The 15,568-nt window shown below is 47.1% G+C and overlaps 1 protein-coding gene across 1 annotated transcript in view; it reads right to left on the bottom strand.

Moving 5' to 3' along the window:
* Nucleotides 1-14,824, bottom strand: part of HS3ST2 (heparan sulfate-glucosamine 3-sulfotransferase 2) — a 123,118-nt gene extending 108,294 nt beyond the window's left edge. Inside the window, exon 1 of the mRNA XM_037028422.1 lies at nt 13,957-14,824. Coding sequence (XP_036884317.1) covers nt 13,957-14,420 — 464 coding nt within the window. The 5' untranslated portion in view covers nt 14,421-14,824. The remainder of the gene's footprint in view (nt 1-13,956) is intronic.
* Between the last annotated feature and the right edge of the window lie 744 nt (nt 14,825-15,568).

Below are 15,568 nucleotides of genomic sequence, written 5' to 3'. Positions count from 1 at the left end.
CATCTGTCTCTTGACAGTCACACTCTCCCCCTGCCCCAACCCTGGGGAGGCATAGATTGTTCTCTGTAGTTTTAATTTTGTTTCTGTGAGGGTGTCATATAAATTGAATCATACAATACATAACTTTTCTTTCACTCAGTGTAATGTCTTTGAGATTCATTCAAGTCACCATTTTTTAAAGAAACAATAAAAGTTTTACCTGGGTCATTTAAGTTGGAATTGCAAGGAAACTTTGGGTTAGGCCTCAGATAATATCTTAAAAAGCACATATTACAACTTATCAAACCCAGAGTCCAGATAAAATTATACAAAACTGATCTGGGGAGAAGATCTAAAAATACTGCATGGCTGGATCAGTTCCCCCAGTTCTTCCTGGAGGCACTCGCTTTCTCCGTGATGCCCCACCAATTTGCAATTTAAATTAGAATCACAGCTTGGTAAACCACCCAGACTTTGTAACGTCAGCCAGTCCCCTCCAAGCTGTTGATGGACCAAGACATGCAAGTATGATAAAAATATTACAGTGACATCAAAGCGAGAGGGACCTAGGTGGGCAGGTCAGCATTTCCTCAACTAGGGGATACAAACCACTTGTGGTTAAAAAAAAACATTTAGACCTCACACATACATTACTTTAAATGCCACTTAATCACATCATTAGAAAATAATTATCTTTCCATTTTCATTCTGATCAAATCTTTTGATTACATCATGGAGAAAGTCTGAGGTGCTAAAATGTTGTTAACACCTCTCTAATAGTTTTGATTCTCTTTAACAGAAAAAAGAGGCAGAACATGATACAGGTAATTTAATTGCACCATTTGGTCTTTATGGCTACTTTTTGGTTTTCCTTTAGGATAATGATAGAAAATTTTGTGTTTAAGTAAATAAGTTAACTCAAAAGTTATGAATGGGCTTCGATACCATGTAAAGTAAACAAAGATTTCAATATGTGTGGATACATCCAAAAATAAATCACGAAGATGGCACCCAAATGACTGAAAGTTGGGGAACCATGTGTCAGATTTTAGGTAGAATTTGATGATGCTGTGATTGTGGAGGCCTAGAAAGACTGTCCCAGGGGCAAGACAAAGCTGGATGGCCACTCAGCTCTTCTGCAATGGTGCATGCCTCCGGACTATCAGTACCGATCCTGCAACTAATCCCAGTGGGCCTCCCTTCACCTCAAAGCTTGGCTTCAAGAGGAATTCCATCATCGCTGACACAATTTGTTCTCCTGTGGGGTGGATGCCTTCTTTTCTCCATCATATTCTCCCTTTATACTCCTCTGCACCACTGTCCCAAGGTTCTTCTGTCATTCTGCAGGTGCCAACTTTTGATCAAGGCTGAACAGAAATTCCCCAAGGCTGACCTTTGTGGTCTAACCCTTAGCCTCTCCTTGTTAGCAAGAACCCTCTCTCCAGGCTGGACTTCTTTTTACACCAAATCACCAAATCAAAGAGGTGTTTGCCTTCTGTACAAGTTCATCTCGAAAATGTGCTTCTCTGAACACCTCTACCCTATCCAATGACTGAAGCCAAAAGAAATGTGCAGAAGGATGGACAGCTCTGAGCTGTTCAGAATATGGCACTGGGAGCTGGGGCCAGTGACCCAGCTGCACAGAGCTTCTATCCTGTGGAGAATAGCTTGGAGCAGAGATGGTATTACAAACTCAGCATCTCCAGGGACCTTAAAGGTGTGAACATGAATGATGATGAGGAGCCACAGAGATTGCTGACTTCCCCTCTCAGGGTCAGTTCTACAACCAAATGGGTTCCTCCAACTGTGGGTCATCCTGGCTCCAGCTTCTGCACCTCTCCATTGTCCTGAGAAAACCCCAGCTTTCCTCACCTTGACAAAGGTCCAAGTTATGCCTCTTGTCTTCCAGGCCTTCTCATCAGCTGAATGATGGTCATACCTCTTCCAGGCACAACCCAGGAAGGGGGACCCACAACAGTAATAAGATCAAACACATACTTATGACATTGAGTCACTAAAACAACTTAACTTAGGAGGTAAGAGTGCTTGATATCCTTGTCTATAAAGAAGAAACCAAAGCTTAGAAAGGTGAATCAGCTTACCCTGCAGCAAATAAGTGCCAGAAGCAGGATGACAAAGTGGTAAAGCCTGTTTCTAAGGCCCACCCTCTACGAGTCATGGAAGGACATCTTACAGCTAACATCTAGCCCACAAACATGTCCTTCCTGGTCCACAAGTGTTCTATAACCATCATGAATCAGTAAAACACAATTATAAATTTACAGTTCATATTTTTAAAATGCCATTTCAAGTTTTTTTTTCTTAAAAAACAGCAAAACTTAAAAGATCTGGCAATACAGGGATCACAAAATGTCTGTTGGAATTGACTTGTGGTCGTCTCTTCGAAATGGGACAATTTCCCTCCAACAGGACCAGCACACTCTCTAAATGGGACTTGTGTAAGTGGAATAATTCCCCCTCTCTCCTCACAGTCAACTTCATTCATTCATGGCTGTGCCCCCAGAGTCCCTGAGGATGCTGAGTTTGTGATGCCATCACTGCTCCAAACTGCTTCTACACAGGATAGGCGCCCTCTGCAGCTGGGTTACTGTCCTCAGCTCCCAGTGTCATATTCAGAACAGATCAGAGTGTCCATCCGCCTGCACACTTCCATGGGCATCAGCCACCAGAGTGGTTAGAGGTGCTCAGTGGTTCATGTGGTACAGAAGTTGTCATATGAACTTGCACAGTTGTCATATGACTCACATCCAGATTGGAGTACCTATAAAAGTGGCTTTGACATAAGTACTTCCCAGGGTCATTTATGCCTATTTCCTCCTCTTCATTCTTGTAAGGAAAGAACAATTGAATTATGTCGGGTTCTTTTGCTCCTGGAGAAATGACCGACAGGCAGACATTTGGCCATGTTGCCCAAGAGCGACTGGTTAACAGAGATGTTAGTGCTAGAGAAAAAATAAGGAAGGGGGCTTGAAGTTGAAATTTTGCCACCACAGAGCTTTGCAATGACTTAACTAATTTTTTCACAGAATTAATAATTCAGATTGCACACTATTTCTGCCAGAAGTGGCCATAAACTGCAGAGAGTTTAACCAACCACTTCTGAAAATGGAGATTGATCCTGGGAAATGCTACCCCCACTTTAAGCCATCTCACTCCAGCAAAATGAAAGCTCAGAGATGATTTCATATCTTCATTAAAACCATCAAAGCAGAAACATAATGCAAAGAGGCTGCCAAAGCAGAGAACATTCCCCACACTCTGGCAGCTTTGGGGAATCAGGAGATTTGGGTCCTGATTAGCTTGCAGAAAGACATTATGGTGAAGGAAACCACACACATAAGCCCCCTAAATTCAGCATCACCATCAAGGCAGCCACGTTGCCATGCATGTTGCTGAGGCTGGAACAAGAATGAGAAACCTAACAACAGCCAGAGGGGACAGGGGAGGGGACAGTGGGGAGAAGGGATTTCAGGAACTACTATAAAGGACACAGGGACGAAACCAAGGGGTAGAGTGGAAGCAAGGGAGGGAAGAGGGTTTAGAGGGGGTAGGGGAGGGGGGAGGAGAAAATACAGACAACTGTAATTGAACAATAAAATAATTTAAATTTTTTAAAAAAGAATGAGAAACCAGAGGACACACGCACTGATGCATACTCGGTCAAGTTAGAAGCAAAGCTAATTCAACCTTCCTAGGATCTCAAGAGGTTACCTAAGAACGCCACCTTTAAAAAAGACCTCAAACACTGGTAGAAAGAGTGACTATAACATCTACCACCTATTCGGGGGTGGATCTGAAGCCTTTAAGTTACAGTAGAACACGACTCCATTTTTGGTTAGGTCAAGGACGCCTGCAGATAGATGTTTGGTCATTCATGTCAGGGTCTGTCCTGGGTAGTATGTTAGACTCAAACCCCAGCCTGTCACCTGAAAGGGCCAGAAAGACAGTAAGCCCTTGATAGCTGTCTTCATCACCACCACCGTTGACCCCATGCAACCATTACCATTGCAAAAGCCTGAGGGATCTTTTTAAAATGTAAGGTCTTGGCTGCAATATCATCTTCCCAGTGAGTCCTTCCCTACCCACCTATTAAAACTGCACCCTCCCTGCCCACCTCTCTCCCTGTACTTTCTCCACAGCACTCGATTTTCACCATCTGCCATAGATGTGATGTACTTATTCATTTATTAACCATCTCCTCCCCACCCCATAGTAAGTGAGCACCACAGAAATTTTTGTCTGGTTTTTTTCCTGCTCTCTCCCCAGTGACTGTAACAGTGCCCAGCACAGAGTAGGTATCCAATAAGTATGGTAACTGTGGAAGCAATGGCTGAGTCACCAGCATCTGTATCCTGTATTCTCTCACCTAGTCTCTCAAGACCCACATGTGGAAGCCTAATAAAAAGCTGGGGCCAGTTTGTGGCCTTGGAACAGAACCTGGTGGTTCCTAGTCGTCCCTCACACTTAATTGTATATACCCAACAACTATTGATTGAGCACCTACTGTATGCCAGGCACCAACCATTCCAGGCTCTGGAGAAACAGGCATGAACAAGACAGAAGATCTCTGCTCTCAGGGACTTTTCAGTATAGTAGAGGAGACAGTTAGTGAAAGGAAAAATGAACAAGATAATTTCAGACTGCAATAAGAAGTATGAAGTAAATAAAACAAGGTAGTGATGGGAAAGGTAAGCTAGCTCAGACTGGGTGGCTCAGGAAGTTGTCTCTAAGGAGGTAATATTGAACTGGAACCTGCATGATGAGAAGCAGTCAGATCTGGGCTACAGCAAATGCAAGAGTGCTAAAGCCTAGGCCTAAGCTCCCACACAGCCTCTCTGACCCACCCTGGGTGGTGGCCCCTGACCCATGACCCCACACTGCTAGGAGCTTTCTCTTTCTCAGCAAGTCTTGCTATTGGACTTGCCTGCCCCTTCAGCCCATTAACAAAGAGATCTTCTTTCTCATCTTCATTTCCAGGGCTTGGCACAGTGCCTGGCATAGAGTAGGTGGTCAATAAATGTGTGCAGAACTAAAGTAATCTGAACCAACTTTACTTTGTGATTTGACTGTAAGCAAAGGTGAAGTCATGGGATGAATATATTTAGAAAAAACATCCTTATAAGACTACCTGTCCCTTGCAAAAGTTCTATATGCCCATTGAGACTGAAATAATGTGCCACCTCCTCTAGGAAGGGTCCCCAAATTCCCCTGATTGGATTTTGTCTACTCTTCATGCTACTATAGAGAAACCAATAGGTATCTCTATTATGGTACCTGTCACCATCTGACTTAATGTCAAAATATCGAAGAACATCTAATGACCCCATCAAACAATGAAGTGACAGGATCTGTAGCCCACTCAACCCTAGGTCCTTAGCACTTAGCTCAGTAAAAGTATGATGAAAAAACAAAAACAAAAACAATGACAGATAATGACGGCTAACACTCATTGGACACCTTTCACATTCCAGAAAGAATCTGAGCACTTTCACATGTTCTTAATCACTTCCTCCCTACAGCAGCCCTACGTGATAGGCATTATGATCTGTCCCAGTATGCAGGTGAAACTGAGGCACAAAGAAGCCATTAGCTGGTGGGCACTTAAATGGCAGATCGTGGAACTGAAATCCCAATTTGTCCATTCTGGTTCAAAAGCCTGAACTTTGAATCACTGCTAAAATGGCCTCCCCTGACGCTTTGCTGTCCTTATCTGCATTTGAATCCACCTCATCCCTGCCTTTGACTCTGGGCTGCTCTCCCTATCCTCTACAAATGCTCCCTGAGGAGCATGGTGCCACCAAAGCCTGTGCATCTCCCCACCAGCCTCAGGGTGGGACTGGGACTCTCGCACCTAGCAGTAGGCACTGAGGCCAGGGAACCCTGAGTGAGCACAAAGTCCCTTCCTCATCAGTGCTGATGACTATCTGCCCAACAAAAGGCAAGTTCAGGAAGCTCCACTCTCATGGACACTGTCTAAGTTGCTTCTGTTGACAATATATGGGAAGTCCCAGGGACAATTTTCTCCAGTGGAGTTCCTGTTTGTGCAGCTAAGAATGTATGTACAGAGAAACAACAGTGTCTTCCCATTGGACAGTGTTGACCCGAAACTGTCTGAGAAAGCAAAGTGATACCTTGCCCTGCCACTATGTTTAAGCCTCACACCATGCATTGTAGAGTGGAGGAAAAGGAACTTTGCATCCTGACACTTTAAAGACACCCTGTCCTACATGAGCCTCATAATTTTATTGTTTTGTAACTTTAAATACTTGATTCAACAATTTTATCTTTCAGTTACAGTTGACATTCAGTATTACTGGTACTTTGCATTAGTTTCAGGTGTACAGCATAGTGATTAGACAATCACATACTTTACAAAGTGTTCCTCCAATATTTCCAGTACCACCTGACACCATACATAGTTACCACTTGCTGTGAGTCCTCTCCACCCAGCTGCCTGTCTCTGCCCCTCCTATAGGACTGGATGAATGTTTCTTCTTGAACTCCTTGGTGGTAGGACTTCCACACAATTCGATTTTCTGGCAGTTCTGGTTGTATTTTGTTTTTAAATTTGTTGTTGTCCTTCTTTTGGTTGTGTGAGGAGGCAGAGTGTGCCTGCCTACGCCTTCATCTTGGCCAGAAGTCCCAATCTGTACTTCTTAATCCCTTCCCCTTTTTCAGCCGTACCCCAACCCACCTTCCATCTGGCAACCTTCCTCTGCATCTATGAGTCTGTTTCTGTTTTGTTGATTTCATTCTTTAGATTCCACATAGAAGTGAATCATATGGTCTTTGTCTTTCTCTGTCTGACTTATTTCACTAAACATAATATCCTCTAGGTCCACACGTGTTATCACAAATGGTAATATTTCATTCTTTTTATGAGCCTTATAATTTTTTAAAATCAAGGCATAGCCCCTTCCCCCTAAGTTGCTGTCTTACTTTTAGAACACTGATGCCTGCAGGTATATAATGATCCAAGTAGATATAATCATGGGGACACTGCTGATTTTCTACCAGTGAGAGTAGTGAAGAAACCTGTGGGGTATTCTGTAAATACCTGCAATACACTTTTTTCAGGGAACCCTGCTATTCTGAAGGCTAGACTATCTTGTAAATACTGTAAGTCAAAATGTTCATATTTGTTCAGACTTTTCTTTTGGCTTGTCTCTTCTTATCACTAACACATCAAAGGAACTGAAAGTGAGAAACATGGCTAGATTTGCTGAAGCTGGGTTTTCTGTAAACCCCAGCAGTGTTCTCCATGGTGTTGGTATGCACCCCATCTCAGTAATTTTAGGTATGACATAGACCTACTAAATATCACTGAATCTCATAGGGAGAAAATGCCTTATCTTTTCCACTTCACTTTCACGCCTTCTGATTACACCAGGGGAAAAGTCTCACGCTGATACTAGTATGTCTCTAACTGCTTTTACTAGTAGCAAGCCCAAGTATTCTTTTTTAAACAAAGATGGGGCAGGCTTGGAACATTCTAGTCACCTTAGGGAACAAAACTCAACAGCACTCTTTTGTTGTCAATCTATTTAGTTTTATGATACTTTCTAATTATGACAACTAATGCTGGTTTTCCATTTAGGGTGGTTTTCAAATAAAGTTGGTTTTCACAAATATGTATTTTAACTATATCTGTATAATGTGTGTTAGGTTTACAAATGCACAGTGTGCCTCTAGGAGAGTCCACAAAAACAGACACCGTGATGGCTCTGGGAAGGGAAGCATATGGCAGGGTCACAGGCTAGGAAAGAAGAGAATAATTTCATTAAATATCCTTTGTCAATTTGAAGTTTACATTATGTGAACATATTATCTATTCTAAAATACACACTGAAGGGAATACAAATAAGCCCAGTTCTTTATGAAAAAATTATCATTTTTAAGTGTGTTAACTAAAAATAGTAAAAGAATAGTAGCAGAGGACATGCTGGGTTTGGGCGTATATCAGGAAGGCAGTACAAGAACATCTGAAGCCTGGAAAATACTACCCTCAGAGCATGGGGGCGTGATGCCAACCCCCAGAAGATAGTAGGGAGAGATCCTCAGGCCTGTACCCAGAACAGACACCCCTAGTTTCCTCACACATGGAAGCTGGTGGCTGTTGGCACTGAGATGGAATCTCTGATTTCAAAGCTTAGGAGGAGACTCCCAATGAATGGACTTGTGCCCAGGAAATCCATGTGACACTCAAGCCCCATTTAACACAACCAGTCCTCTGGTCCATGTTCCTTGGAAAAACATGGTCAGTAACTTCCCCTTGCCCCTCTCTCTATGCCATTATCCTGTGGAGAAAGTCCCTGGGACTGCCGCCCTGGACCAATAGACCAGCTGTGTCACTTGACAGGTAGCAATTACCTCTGAAATGCTAAGTTATTTCCACTCACAGGTGGCTTTTACCCACCTTGTCAGGCTGCCCATTGACTACAAAGCACTTGAGCCCATCAGCACAGCCAATTAGGAGAACAAAGGAACAGCAGAGCTGGCCCACAGCAGCTTGGTGCTGAGCCTGGCAATGGCAGGTATGTGACAAATAAACGAATTAATCTGTCCAGGGGCTAGTTCTGGAAGACAGTGAGTCCCAAAGTGGTAGATTGACTATGTGACCTTTCAGACCCTCCAGCTGGACTCAGCCCAAGAGCTTATCTACCCACTGCCCCTATGGCTGAGCCCTCACTTGTCCAGGCGGCCTCCCTCCAGGTCCTCCAGTGGACCCTGAAGAACAGAGAAACATGTACTTCCACCCCTTCCCACCCACTCTGTCATGCAACCATTCAGGAACAATTTGTGGGGTCTAACCAAAGGCAAGGAAATCATTCTACAGTCCTGCATGCCTGTGCATGGAGGATCAGCAAACATGCAGGTAAATGGCACCTGTTGGACACTGGCTCCACCCAGAACCTGTTAGAGACCTGGGATATGCCTCTAGGTAGCTGGGTGGTCTAGCAGCCCGTGAAGAACATGCCTACCATAGCATCTTATCTGCTGGTGGGTGTCAGCCCACATGTTCCCTCATTTCAGGACAGATGCTTTGAGAGAGATGGCATAGGTGACAATCAAACATCAAAAATGGGTATAGTTCCTAGACCAGAAGAGATGCTACTGGCTGCAGAGACAAGCAGGGTATGAGGGCCCCTGCTGAGCCAGACATTCACCACTGGTCCAGTGGGTCTCCAGCACAGAACTCATCTCTGGGGAGAAGATTTCCATCCAATATGGAAGCACTGTATATCATTGAAGCTAAGATCCCATTCATCATCAGACATCCTAATTTCTACAATGTGTGTGTGTGGGGGGGAAATATGCTCCTTAGAATCTATGGTAAGTGATAGTTTCACATTTTTAACCTAAGGGAAAGCCCATTCTTTAAAAAATTTTTTCACTGAAGCTCTTCCACCATCTCTCTAAGCTCCAGAGGGAGCAAAGCCAGCTCTTCGAAAAAACAGTTCTGCTGGCCCATTCTGTGTTCTTCAGTGCCTGACAAGAACTGCACATGCGCAGAACTAGTGTATTTTCAGAGTGCTTGGGGCTGACAGAAAGCTGCAAGGTGAGTGGGGATTTACGAACTCGATGGTTCCACTTAATCAGGATGTATGTTGTCCTCCTGGATTGAGGCAGGAAACTCCTTCTGAAGACTAATCTACATGGACAGTGACCTGTGTGCACTCGACAAGCATGGATCAGTGTGTGTCACACATCGACCACTTTGTTAAAGACAATTCAAGCCTTCTGCATGAACTACTTCTCTCACCTTTGCCTTTGGTGTTATTTCTTTCCAAAGTTTGTCCTTAAGTATTAATTTCTAGACTGAAATGATCTGGACACAGTGATAGACATTATTCTGTGTTTTTTATTCGTTCTTATTTAGATGGTTGTCTCTGGGGCAAGCACTGTGTTTTCTTTGTCTTACACCATCCCCAGAATACCATCCACACTGAACAAATAAATAAGCAGTGGAGTGGAGCCTAAAATTTACAGAATGTGCTCATCTATCAAAATGCTGACACCAGAGCAGAGTCGATTATCAAATGTTAACTTGCTCTTGTTGGCATTTCAGTGCATTTAAAGAAGATTCACTTCCTCTCCACAATGCTCCCACGCCCCCAACCCATTGCTGAACACTAGCAAAACAGAAAACACTTTACACAAAACTCAGCTTCCCCCAACACTCTAAAAACTATCAGAAAAGGCATAGCTTGTATCTCTTTATAAAAGATACCCTGAATATTGTCTCACTCCCAACCCTTAGTGGATGATAACACCCTAAATATAATCTCAGATCAGGGGAAGCATTCTCACATATACTGTCTTAACTGATTTTTACAAGATTGTAAAGCAGGTCAGGCATCATTCCCATTTTAAAGGTGAGCAAACTTACAGCCAGAACTGTGAATGACTTTTTATCAATGGGGAGAGAGCAAAAATGAAAATAAAATCAAAACAGAGCTGAGAGTAGAATTTGAGGCCAAGACCCTTGAGTCATGGGAGTACTTTTGTAGCAATTAATTAACTCCTCAGCCCCATCAGGTGACTGCACTGGGGCCAGAAACTGATCATTTCAATATTAATAGTACTGACAGGGATAACAGGTATGTTGGTAGTGAAACAGTAGGGGTAACAGTGGCAACAGTCGTAACATCACTGCCTTATCTTTAGGTCCCCATAAAAGTTCCAGGAACTTTCCTATACAGTGTTTCATTCACTCTCTGAACGAACCTCCTGTGACAGTAACTGCAGGTGTCCTTCTATGCCGAGGAAATAGAGATTCAGAAAGATCACTCAACCTCAAATCACCCAGCATCCATGTGACCATTTCCAGCCTCTGGCAGGTCCTATCCTGGTTGCTTTGTCAGGGTGGTCTCACTTTGCCTACCTGGCCAAGCAGCTAGCTGGCCCCATCCTGTAAGCAAGCCCAGCTGCTACTGTGGGGAGGAAATTGGGAGAAGGGAATCAGGTAAGATGGACAGATGAGATAAGCTTCTGGGAAAGGATCTTAGTAAATACCTACAGGGAGGGTGCCACCACGGAGGGCTAGGCTCTCCTTAGGTGGCCTGACCTGGGCTGGTTCCCAAGGGAGGCTCCAGTTTGGGATCACGGGAGGTGCAGGCTCTGTTTCTTGGTCTCTCTGGCCAGTGGTGTAACTCTGGTTGTATTACCCTGCCTTCAGGCACTGTTTGTCAAATCCTGGGTCATCTTTGTCCACCCACAGAAAGAAGTATCTCCTTTGGGTTGAGGGTAAAGCTATTAATTTTCCACTGTCCATCGATCTGGGCCTCTGGGCCCAGGAAGTCATCCCTATGGGCTTAGCAGGGACAGGTCACATGAGATGCACCATCATCAACTGTGCAATTCCACTTTTGGAAAACACAGTCCACCACAATGGGTACAGAGGCTCTTTGGCCAGGATACCCAGTGGACACTGGCTTTCTGGTGGCAAGCTGTGCAGAGCAGGGTTGGAACACTTGGTAGGAAATGCACACATCCGTGCACACATGTGTGCCAGGGACTTCTAGTCCTAGCTTTCATCAACTTGCTTTGTGACCCCATTTCACATGCTCTTTCCTTTTGGGGCTTCACTGTTCACATATGTTAAAGAGTGGGGGCAGCAGGCAGGGAGGGGCATCATATCATCTGCCACTCAACTTGTGGAACTCAGGAATAGAGTGAGAACATGGGTTTTATAGGACCTCAGAAATTCTCACCATTTCTGCAATTAATGTATATTATTTGAGTGATAATCAAGGATAAAACACATAGAGAAAAATGTTCTGGAAATTATGGAAACAGAATTTAAATGGGGAAATATTACCTTAGCATAGCTGGCAATTCACAACCAGACCCCTGAGCTAATTGTTCTCTTAGAAATGTGAAGGGGGAAAGGGAGGATAAGTCAGACCCTGAGAAGTAGAGCTGTCAGTATGTTTGATATTATATAAAACCTACCAAGACTCAGCTGAGAATTTTAGCAGAATCCAAATGTGCTATAAAAAAAAGGCACGGCTCCCATCTCTAAGGTTCACAGCTAAGCTGGCTTAGAATCACACATGCCACGGTTAAAAATAAAAAGCAGCCATCCCTGAGTGACATGAGCTCTGGGCAGGAAGCCTGAGGTGTGATGCTTATGGTGGAATGGGGAGAGGGGAATGCAGAGACTACACAGGGTGCAGGTGTTTACTGAAGGGCACAATATCTAACAGCCAGATGCTCATAATTTTGTTATTTTGTACTTAAAAAGCACTTTACATTGGCAAAGGGTTTCATAATGATCTCCTCTCAAGGAAACTGCCATTCATTAGAGTATGCCCATGGCTGATACACCCAAGACTCTGCTGTCAGGCCCACTGGCCTCCCCGATCCTGGGGTCTGGGTCCCACTCTGTCCTTGCTCACCTCATATGCCCAGATGGGATGCCAGCTTGGAAAGCACAGGAACTGCCATTTTGGGCCACCTTATTCCACTGAGCCAACATAATGGTGCCAGGGCCACCCTTAAGACAGCTATCCCGGCTGGGCTCCACTGGAGGCAGACTATGCCTGTCTACCTCCTGACTGAGGCCCAGGTTCCACCCCTTTCCCTCACAATCATGACCAGTGAAAGCTAGCTGGCAAAGGTGACAGGTCAGCCCCGTTGCCTCCATTCTTGCAAATCCAGGACCCCGTATTATGAGCCCAGTGTGGTCCTTCTAGTGAAGTTGTCCTTTGCCCAATATACTTAGGACTTTCTACTTCCTAAAGGCTTACTTTTATAATTTCTTTTAAAAAATTATTTAAAATTTTAAATCAGCCTCAGCTACTGTGCAGCTACCATGTTACCTACCCCTTTCCCAGTTCCATTACTATGCAGACATTTCTAGAAAGTCTTCACAGAGCCAAGGGAATGGTCAGGAGAATTCTGTGAACCATGTGTTATGGGAAACCCATATATTACACCAGCCCCCAGCACGCCTTGATCAGCCCATACGGTGGTTGGGAGGTAAATGGACATTGAACAGCAGAGACTGTCACCTTCCAGAAGCTTCAGTCTATGCCCAGACAACACAACCAGTGGCTCTCATCCCCAGCAGTGCAGAGGAGGAGTGGGAGAAGTCTACATATGATTGGCTGCCCCACGACTGGCCAATCTTCAGAGTGCCCACCAGTATCCCAAACTCCCCACACTGGTGGCTGGTCTAAAAGCATCACCCAGCGTTGCACTTTTAAAGCACTTTAGAAAGGCTTAGGGAAGCAGACAGGGCAGGGACTGCTTCCCTATCCAATGTGATGAATGAAAAAACCGAGGCTCAAAGAGTTTGAGGAATTTGCTCAAGCTAAGTGACAGAAGCTCAAATGCAGGCTTCCTTTCACTATTCTAAGCCCCTAACTCGGGGTCAGAGGGATAGGGTCTCAATTCAGTTACGAGAGCACACATCTGGAGCTGCAAATGAGCCTGTAAAGGAGAAGTTTCTCATTTCGGCACCTCCATGGATGCCCTCTCATTCGGCCTGTACTACGGCGACCTTGCCCAAACACCACGCCCGTCGCAAGGGGGTCGTCCTGTTCTAATTTTCCATCCTTCTCAGGGTCCTTCACATGCCAGGAAAGACCTGAGCACAGTCGGGAGAGGGCTGTGCGTAGGTAGTGCGTGTTCGTCCTGACCCTTCCCTGAGCACCTTGCTCCACCAGAGGCTGGACCCAGAGTCATCTCCCTCGGCTTACTCCGAGGTTGGGCTCCAGCCCTCCCTTCCCTCCAGGCGACTCCAGTGATAACGACCCTTTGCCAGTCAAGAAAAAGCTTGTACAGAGGGAGAAAACGGAAAATTATGGATAAATTCATCCTCTAATATCCCCCCACGTGTCAGCCTGCACCCACACAACAAGCCGCGTAAAGGGGGAGAGAAAACGGAAGGGTGGCTCTAAGAATGGAGCCGGTTGGGAACCGGGCGCGGCGTGGGACTCCCCTCCTTACCTGTACCAGTCCAGCCCGCGTCCGTAGTTCCTGTCGAAGAAGTGGGGCTCCGTGCCCAAGGCCCGAACGTCCGGGTGCACTCGGATAAACTCCAGCACGGCTCTCGTGCCTCCCTTCTTCACGCCCACAATGAGGGCCTGGGGCAGCCGCTTGGTGCCCAGCCTGGGCAAGCCGGAGAGATTGGAAGCCGGGAGGCGCGGGCCGGGTACAGCGGCTGCAGGTGCGCTCGGAGTCGGCCCCAGAGGATCGCAGGGGCGGGACTTCTGAAGTTTCTGGCTGTCCGCGCTGGGGCCTCGGAGGCAGCGGGGCGCGCCGAGGCGGCGACTCCGACCGAAGTCGTCGCAGCAGCACAGGAGGTTGTAACACAGGTAAGTGCAGGAGAGCGACAGCGTGAAGGCGAAAAGCAGCCTGCGCGCCCTTCGCGGCTGAGGTGGTCCCGCGCGGCCCAGGACCCTATAGGCCATGGCTCCCTGGGCCCGCGCCGGGGGGCATGGTTTCCGAGGGGGCGCGGGCGGCGGAGTTCCTGGGGCCCTGCGGCCGCCTAAAAGGCTGGAGCGGCGCCGCCTGGGCCACGAGGGTCGGAAGTGGGGGGCGCGGTCTTTTCCGGGAACTGCCGAGCGGGACGTGCACCTTGCCCTTGGGGCTGGGGGGCGGCGGCTCCTCTGGGGACTGGCGGCAGCGCCTCCAACATCGCCCAATCCTAGGCGACGGGGCTCCAGGCGGTGGGGCGGCTCCCGGCGCTTCTCCGGTCTTGGACGCGCTGGATTCGGAGCGCACCCAACGCCCGAAGCCCCATTTCCGAACCCCAGCGGCAGCCTGGCAGTGCAGACTGGCGGCAGCCCGCAAGGTGGCGCTGGTGAGGGCCGCGTTAGGGCTCCCTGGGAATGCCGAGGCAAGCGTGCTGCGGGCTCTATTTAAGGAGTCGCCTGACGTCAGCAGCGCGGGTCCCCGGAGCCCGCGCCCCAACCGGGGTCCTGGCCCGCCCCGCATCTTCTTACCCCTCCCAGAACGCACACCCCAGGCCCTCCCCAACAAGGCCGCACCCTAGGGAGCTCTGGTCAGCTTGTGGTGGGGTGGGGACAGGGTGTGGAGGCATTTACTTCTTCAGGAGGCTGGACACCCCCACCACGCTAGCCTCCCGACACCGAGGGGTGGGAGCACAGGTCGAAATTGCACCAATATTCGGACCCAGACTTGGATCGAGCACAGACCCAAGCACTCCACACTGATAAACGGTCCCACCGCGCTGACATACGCAAGCACAAACACAGGTACATAGGTACTCTGACCCGGCCACACCACCACACCCACGTGGGGTGGGGAGGGAGAAATCTCCTAACCCCGGCGTAGAAACACCGACATGGACACTCCCCTCTGCCCGCCGCCCCGGCTCCCATCTCACCAAACAGACACAGAGCCTGGAATCCGTCACCGTGCCTTGCGCGAATACACGCGCGGGATGGGGACACCGGTGCGAGATGGGGGGCGCACGTTCTAGAGCGGTTGCGTGGAAGAGCTGAGCATGAGTGAGATTCCGTGACTATTGAGGGAGCTCCTTAGCCTCGCCCCCCCGCCCCGCGCTGACTCACACCCAGGCAGCTTGCTCCGTCTC

Source organism: Sturnira hondurensis, unplaced genomic scaffold (assembly GCF_014824575.4).
Source record: "Sturnira hondurensis isolate 20B ecotype Veracruz unplaced genomic scaffold, ASM1482457v3 Scaffold0019865, whole genome shotgun sequence".
Lineage (NCBI taxonomy): Eukaryota > Metazoa > Chordata > Mammalia > Chiroptera > Phyllostomidae > Sturnira > Sturnira hondurensis.
The sequence above is the reverse complement of the archived record's forward strand: the minus strand, read 5'-3'. Positions and strand labels throughout refer to the sequence as shown.